Source organism: Piliocolobus tephrosceles, chromosome 8 (assembly GCF_002776525.5).
Source record: "Piliocolobus tephrosceles isolate RC106 chromosome 8, ASM277652v3, whole genome shotgun sequence".
NCBI lineage: Eukaryota > Metazoa > Chordata > Mammalia > Primates > Cercopithecidae > Piliocolobus > Piliocolobus tephrosceles.
Window position 1 is genome coordinate 4587011 of NC_045441.1, and position 8415 is coordinate 4595425.

The window sequence follows — 8415 nt, forward strand, 5'->3', positions numbered from 1 at the left end:
ACACAAGGCACAAATAGCATGGTGACGGGGTGGGATGAGACGGAGACGGGGCGAGAGACAACCTGCACACGCCCAGATGTGCCGGAGGGTCCCTGCCCGCCTGGGCGGCCGTGGCGACTGCAAGCGGACGGCTGTGTACGCGTCGAGGTGCCTCTTGCCCTTACAGTCGTCGCCTGTGGGTGACAAGCAGTGAATGTGGCAGATTCACAAGCAAACTCTGTCCATCTCAGCTGTGCACAGCAACGGCAGTCTGAAAAACTAGGAAACTCAATTACACACAAGACAGTTAACAATCAAAGCAAATGCAATCTGGTGGCTATGAGCTTCTGTGATGGGGGCTTCAGCAGCAGCTCCACCAGCCCGTCGTCATCAGTGAGGACCACCATGTCACATGGGCTGCTCATTCTCTGCTAGTGCCCAACGTGACGGCGTGTGGGACCAACTCCACGACTGACGCCCACAGGAAAACGAAGCCATACTTACACAGCACTTCCCCATTTACACTGAGGTGGCCATCCTCTCTGAGAACCTCTCTCACATTCATTCTCCCACAGTAACTGGCATGAGCTGCAACACACGCAAAAGAGGCTTAGAGAACTCACGACGCCAAGCTCAAGCGCTCCTCACACCCTGAAGTCGCCATGATCAGATAATGTGCTAGGCTAGCCACTTCCACAGAGCTCACGCAGCTGATGGCTCCTACCACGCAGGTGACAGGGCCCGGGCCACGAGAAGAGACGGGAAAGACCCCGCACCCACTGGCTGAATCCTGTGAGCAGCCCAAACATACAAACATCAGCTTAAAATTGCTCTGGGCCGGGCGCAGTGGCTCACGCCTGTAATCCCAGCAGGTGGGAGGCTGAGGCGGGCGGATCACAAGGTCAGGAGTTCAAGACCATCTTGGTTAATATGGTGAAACCCACCTCTACTAAAAATACAAAAAACTAGCCGGGCGTGGTGGCGGGCGCCTGTAGTCCCAGCTACTCGTGAGACTGAGGCAGGAGAATCGCTTGAACCCAGGAGGCGAAGGTTGCAGTGAGCTGAGATTGTGCCACTGCATTCCAGCCTGGGCAACAAGAGTGAAACTCTGTCTCAAAGAAAAAAAAATTCTCAAAAAATAGGTTCTAAATACCACTCAGGTAAAGTTTTTGCTCTAAAAAGGTAACAAAAATCAAAAGTTGAACACATTAACTTTTCATTTAAGAAATAACTTTAAAGATGTTTCAACACTGATCAGCTCTGAGAGAACCGAACTACACACAGAATAAAGGCAAAGTTCCACAAGCTCCCAGAGATGCAAGATCCAGAGGGGGAAGCCAGGAGAGAGCCAGCACCAAGACTGCAGGAGGAGGCAGTGAGGGAGGCGCCTGGCGAGGAAAAGCACAGTGCTTTCTCCACCGCGAAAGCGACTGGTGGAAGAAGGAGGGAAAAAATATTTAAATACCTTTTGATTCATGGCTTTTTGACTTAAAGCTTTCGGATTCATAATCTTTTGATTCATAAGTTTTCAATTTGTAATTTTCTGATTCATAATTGAGCTTCATTAAAACCACTTGAAAAAGTTGAACTAAAAATGATGAGAAAGACGACGCAGTGTATCTGGCCAGCCACAAAATCCTATTCACGTAGAAAGACGCACCGCCTATTAAAAAACCATGAACACGCATTATTTCTTCCCATAAAGCCAACATCTACTTCCTGATAAATCAAGTAGCCAAATTACTCGTGTCAGGCACTTTTAGAATGGACACCAAAGATAATCACTCGGGGAAGAGCCCAACTGGTGGTGGACAGGGGACTCTGGAGAGGGGACTGCGGAGTAACCCCTGGGGGACCCTGGAGAGGGGGCTGCGGAGTAACCCCAGAAGACCCCGGAGAGGGGGCTGCGGGGTAACCCCCAGGGAAGGCCGCCAACTCCGCTGACGCACTAGCAATCATCTACAGAGTACCCGAGCCGCGGCCACTTCACTCCAATGCTATTTACACATATACTACCACATTCAGATACTGCCAAAGAGCCATTTGCTTCATGGCCTCTGACCCGCCAGCTTAAGAATGGGACACCGGAGCACTGGAATCACCTCCAGAATCACCTCCTTTGCTATTTATTATTTTTATTCTTAACTTTTTTTTAGAGACAGGGTCTTTCTCTGTCGCCTAGCAGTGGGATGATCACAGCTCATTGCAGCCTTGAACTCCAGGCCTAAGTGATCCTCTTGCCTCAGCCTCCTGAGGAGCTGGGAGTACAGGCACATGCCATCATGCCCAGCTAATTTGTTTCTGCGTTTTTAGAGATGGGGTCTCGCTACGTTACAGCCCAGGCTGGTCCCAAACTCCAGGCCTCATGTGATCCTCCCACCTTTGCCTCCCAAAGATCTGGGATTACAGGCATGAGCCACAGTACCCATCCTATTTTTTAATTTATTGATTTGAGACAGGTCTCACTCTTGCCCAGGCTGAAGTGCTGGGGTACGATCTCAGCTCACTGTAGCCTCGACCTCCTGGGCTCAAGCGATCCTCCTGCCTCAGCCTCCCAAGTAGCTGGGACTACAGGCATGTGCCACCTCTCGCTTCAGAAGATACAATGTGTGTTGGGCAGGGCACGGTGGCTCACGCCTGTAATTCCAGCACTTTGGGAGGCCAAGGCAGGTGAATCACAAGGCCAGGAGTTCAAGACCAGCCTGGCCAACATGGTGAAATCCCAACTCTACTAAAAATACAAAAATTGGCCGGGTGTGGTGGCTCAAGCCTGTAATCCCAGCACTTTGGGAGGCCGAGACGGGCGGATCACGAGGTCAGGAGATCAAGACCATCCTGGCTCACACGGTGAAACCCCGTCTCTACTAAAAAATACAAAAAAAGCTAGGCGGGCGAGGTGGCGGGCGCCTGTAGTCCCAGCTACTCGGGAGGCTGAGGCAGGAGAATGGCGTGAACCCGGGAGGCGGAGCTTGCAGTGAGCTGAGATCCGGCCACTGCACTCCAGTCTGGGCAATAGGGCGGGACCCCGTTTCAAAAAAAAAAAAAAACAAAAAATACAAAAATCAGCCGGGCGTGGTGGAATGTGCCTGTAGTCCCAGCTACTCGGGAGGCTGAGGCAGGGGAACTGATTGAAACCGGGAGGTGGAGGTTGCAGTGAGCTGAGATCACACCACTGTACTCTAACCTGGGCAACAGGGCAAGACTCTGTCTCAAAAAACAAAAAAAAAACCGTACAGGCATCAAAAAGAATGAACTTAATCTCAATTAACATATAAAATGAAAAGAAAGGCTAAACTGTGCATACACTGTGATGGCATTTAAGGAAAAACAAAGCTAAAACTGCACAGTTCTGCAGGTGCATAAGAGAATCCCAGGACAGTCATGCAACGCTGGGGAGGCTGACTACTCCTAACCCGTACATTTGAATGGTGAATTTCATGTTATCTGAATTTTACCTCATTTTAAAAAGCGTCAGAATTCCCATTCAGCTATTATCATTAGCAGTGGTTCCCCCAGGAGGAGATGGATTGATTGGGTCGGGGGAAAGGACTCACTTTATCTGTACTACTGAAAGACTTTACAGAGAGAATTACAGTGAGTACATACACGAAAACAAAAATAAAGAAAATGTGGAGAGAAAATTTGTACTTGAGGAAAGCCATATTTATTTTAAGTAAATATGATTATGCAACCTATTCATGCAATCTGACTGCAAGTACGTAGAGAGGAAATTTCTGGAAGTGTGGTTTTTTTTCTGGTGTGGCAGCTTGTAGGTGATTGTATTTTCTTCTTTGTGCCTGATTTTCCAATGTTCTTTGATAAACATATTTTACTCTTAATACAGGGTGAACACTAACGTGGGCCGCACAAGTCCTGGCCTTCATCTGAGAGGGCAAGGCAGGTGTGAAGCCCAGAAGTCCTGTGGGAAGGATGGGGCTTGTTTTCTCCCCCAAAACACCCAAGACCAACATCTGTGGGGAGGCGCCACGAGACCGACGTCTGCGGGCAGGTACCATGAGTTTCGGGAAGCTACAATCCACACCACACCAACGCCTTTTCCATCTAAAGACACACTCAACTGCACGGCTAAGGTTGGGCCCTGATCCCCAAAATTCTGTCAGTCATAAAGAGACACACATTTACCACAACACGCCTAGGGAGGCCTTTGGAAGACAGCACAGTTTGGTAGCTTCTCTCAATTATCTGTGAACCTCCTTATTCTGCCACAGTAGAGTGTATGGAATGTGCTTTTATTCTAAGAAAAATGTTATGTTCAGCCTATCAATGGCATGCTTCAAAACACAGCCTCGGCCGGGCGCGGTGGCTCAAGCCTGTAATCCCAGCACTTTGGGAGGCCGAGACGGGCGGATCACGAGGTCAGGAGTTCGAGACCATCCTGGCTAACACGGTGAAACCCCATCTCTACTAAAAATACAAAAAACTAGCCGGGCGAGGTGGCAGGCGCCTGTAGTCCCAGCTACTCGGGAGGCTGAGGCAGGAGAATGGCGTAAACCTGGGAGGCGGAGCTTGCAGTGAGCTGAGATCCGGCCACTGCACTCCAGCCTGGGCGACAGAGTCTCGCTCTGTCTCCAAAAAAAAAAAAAAAAAAAAAAACACAGCCTCAATAAACCCTGAATACAGGGAATCCTTGTGCATGTCGCATAAGCTATGCGAGGGCTCACGTGCAGCACCGCACGGGGCCATGGGGTGCCAAGTGCTCATAGAGGCAGGCACCTAAGGGGAAACACCTGGGTCAGACACCTGGGCTCAGCTCCAGGCTCCCCCACCTGTCTGCGAGCTTCCTGAGCTGGCTGAGCCCCAGTTTGCTTGTCGGTAAAAAGCGGGCTGCCGTGACCACCACGGACAGTACCTGGCACGGAGTGGGCACTCAGCGGTGCCGGTCCACGTGGAGGAACCCAAGCGGGCACCGTGCACAGTGCCGTGAGGGAAACCCACGTGCCGTCCTGCTCCCGCCACCTTTCCCGGCCCCTTTCACACTTTCTTACTGTGTGGCATTAACACTAACAGTGTCCACAACACCACAGCAGACACAACCACAAGTGAGGGCCACAAAGACAAGCTGGTAAAAACAAGATGCTAGAAATCTTAGGGCAGAAGCCTTCATCCTGTTGCCATCCTTCATTATGTCCGGTCATTTGAATAATACTGGACGAACATCCCACGTCCTGGGCATAGCTAGGCTTAGAGTGGGTAAGACAGACCCGGCCCTGCACTCCTGAGGGTTCTAGCACCTCCAAGCACAGAATGAGGGCTTCAAAGGACAAAGTGCCAAGGGCTCGAGAACGAGGCAGCACCCGGCCTGGCCGAGGGTCCCAGCCTCTTCCTGCCGCAGGTCAGAGAGATCCCGGGCCAGGCAATAACGAAGGGCACAGACTCCCAGCCCCTCAGGGCATCGCAGTCCTGCCTGAAGCCGGAGAGGGGACTGTGGCTCTGTCTCTCCTGCAGACCTGGGAGGGGGCCCCCGCAGGGACGCCCACACTCTTTCCCAGTCGCTGCTGAGGGAAGCCCAAGGACAGAGGTTGTCCATGTCAAGGGGTTCCCTGCAATGACTGCTGCTGTCCCAGAACAAACCAGAGCCACGTGTCCTTCCCAGACCCAGATGTTCTCCGAAGGACCCTTCATCACCATAAGCACGTGGCACCAACCATGGGCAATGGTTTCCTGACAGGAACACTGGCATAAACACTTCACAGGACCGCCCAGAACAACGTCCCAAAGCCATTCCTTCAGCACGCGGGAACATCCACGCTGCCTTATAAAGATCAGGGTGTGCATCTGAAACTGACTGTAGGTTTAACCGTTTTGTTTACACAGAAACTTTCTTTTGCTCACCTCAAGTCCAAATTTACAGAATTTCAAATACTTTTAGGTACAAAATTACTAACCACATAAAACATAAGCTGGAAGAGGACAGGCAGGATGACACTGATTTGGGGTGTACTTCTTACACTTTCAAGGGATAATTTTTAGTTTAAGTCTCCAAGACAAATACTGCAGACACTGAGGATTATAGAAAGGAAATATTAAATTTGGACAACACATCTTTTTTTGAGTTTTAAAGGACTGAGACTTACGTTTTTGATTCCTGTCCCTAGAATAAATTCTCGACACAGGCGCGGGGGCCGCGGGGTGTGCCGTGAGCACGTCCTTGCGCTCGGAGAGCATGCTGCAGTTGCTGCAGGAGAAGCCGTTGTGCGCGGTGGCAGCGGCGGCTCCCAAGTCCCCGTTTCCCTGAATGGCAGCTTTATTTCCACCTAAAGTTTTTAAACAGTAGATGGTAGATGGAACCTGTTTACCACAGTCTGCAGATACTCAACTAAAACTTCTATTTTGAAAAGTGTATGAAAGTAAAAGGATGAAAATAATTAATAATTACCTTTAAGATCACCATCATCGTCAAGACCTAAAAAAAAAAAACACACACATTTTTGCTTTTGAGCTCAACTTATCAAATAATAACAAAACCCATTTAAAAAATGTAAAGGTTACAATGGTTAATAAATCAGCATTATGGCACTGGCCACGGTTCATTTCCTAAAATGCCTCCAGATATATGCAGATACCATCTTCCGACTGAAGGTGAAAACTTGTCTTTGGAGAAAATACAGAGAGACGGCAGCACACACAGCACCTGGCCTAAGGAGGGAAGCAGAACATGAGGGAAGGAGAGGAATGCCCGTCTTCTCACAGCCCGCTCAGTGAGGCACAAGCCTCAGCAGCAGATGCCTCTCTGTTGCCTGGTAACCACTCTCACTAGTTGAGCAAAACAGAACAAACACGAATATCAAGTCTTCTCAAAATTAGCACACATGATCTCTGGAACTAATCTAGATCTTCTAATTGTCTCAAACGGGACAACCAGAACATAAACTGAACGAAGATGAGCGGCTGGGCATCCCCTACCACGCTTCTCTCTCCTTGCACAGCCTTGGGACCCCACGCTCTTCCCAGCCAGGCTGTGGCTCCCACTGCCCAGACCCCACGTCAGCCAAGTCTGAGTGCCAATGCCTCACCCTGCAGCATTCTCTAACAACTCTCTAACCCTGGCTGCTTCATTGCTTAGAGCTTTCTTGGAAACACACTGGTACATTTTTGGACTGTCTTTGTTCAAACATTCTACAAAAGTAATGCATTTATAAGAAACAGAGTTATAAGATTACTACCTGCTGCTTAATCGCCCCATTACAACTAGTCCCTATACGTTAGCATAACCCAATGACAACCTGGCAAGGCGCACATGGAAGCAGCTTCCAAGGAGCATCCTGATCAAATCTGAGGACAAGCCTGAAACCTAACTGATGCTCCTCCCAACCAGTCACGCAGCAAACCCACAACCTGGCCACGGCCTCCTCCCAACCAGTCATGCAGCAAACCCACAACCTGGCCACAGCCTCCCTCTCCCCAGCATAATCCGTGCAAACTGACAATGTGGCCACAGCCACCCTCTCCCCAGCATAATCCCTGGAAACCGACAACCTGGCCATAGCCTCCCTCTCCCCAGCATAATCTGAGAGACACTCTAACCGTAGGTGGGGCGATTTGCATCTCCCAGGGACTTACCCCAGAAGTGGTCCACTGTGGTCTGTTCACGAATCCAAGACTCATCCAGTACAGGAGGCCGTCGAGTCACAGCATCCTGCAGGCTGTCAGTGCCGCTGTGGCTGACGCCAGAGGACGTGACCTGCCTTGACACGTGGTTGATACTAAAAGCTGATTTGTTTGTGCTTCTGCGCTGTTTCGCTGTTCTAAGAAGAAAAAAGACAGCAAGTTCATAGATCTTTTCTAGAAAATACAAAATGATTACATTTGACCAACACAAACTCTTCATCTGGGAATAAACACAGTATTTTAAGGCAAGCCCTTTTCTTATGCCTTTTTCGCTGTAATGAATCAATTGTTAATATAAGAAAAGGAATTTTTAAGCTGGGATCCAAGAACTCCCTCTAAAATTGTAAACACAAAATAGTTTCCAGGTTATTTTGGGCACCATGACCCCAAAGTGGTTAAAAGCTAAAATAAACTAAAAATAAAAAAGGCCTGAAAATAAAAAAACTGTGATTTATGAATGTAATCCTCCCCTTTTCTAAAAGTGATTTCTAAGTTGCTGGTAAAGATGGAATTGTGTGAAGTACAGCAAGAATAGGTGGTCATAGGCTGGGCGTGTTGGCTCACGCCTGTCATTCCAGTACTTTGGGAGGCCGGGGCAGGCGGATCACCTGAGGTCGGGAGTTTAAGACCAGCCTGACCAACATGGAGAAACCCTGTCTCTACTAAAAATACAAAATTAGCTGGGCGTGGTGGCGGACACCTGTAATCCTAGCTACTCGGGAGGCTGAGGCGGGAGAATCACTTGAACCCGGGAGGTGGAGGTTGCGGTGAGCCGAGATCGTGCCACTGCACTCTAGCCTGGGCAAC

At 49.5% G+C, this 8415-nt stretch overlaps 1 protein-coding gene across 6 annotated transcripts in view; it reads right to left on the minus strand.

Moving 5' to 3' along the window:
- Nucleotides 1-8415, minus strand: part of SUN1 (Sad1 and UNC84 domain containing 1) — a 57085-nt gene that overhangs the window by 24476 nt on the left and 24194 nt on the right. For 3 of the 6 annotated variants that reach the window (XM_023188516.1, XM_023188513.1, XM_023188514.3), the window contains exons 4-9: nucleotides 7561-7745; nucleotides 6377-6403; nucleotides 6075-6254; nucleotides 1445-1642; nucleotides 484-567; nucleotides 63-173 (exon numbers count right to left, since the gene is read on the minus strand). In XM_023188516.1, the coding sequence (XP_023044284.1) occupies nucleotides 63-173; nucleotides 484-567; nucleotides 1445-1642; nucleotides 6075-6254; nucleotides 6377-6403; nucleotides 7561-7745 (785 nt within the window). Of the gene's footprint in view, nucleotides 1-62; nucleotides 174-483; nucleotides 568-1444; nucleotides 1643-6074; nucleotides 6255-6376; nucleotides 6404-7560; nucleotides 7746-8415 lie in introns of those variants that run through there. The other 3 variants (XM_031935976.1, XM_023188517.1, XM_031935977.1) reach the window with 2 other exon arrangements.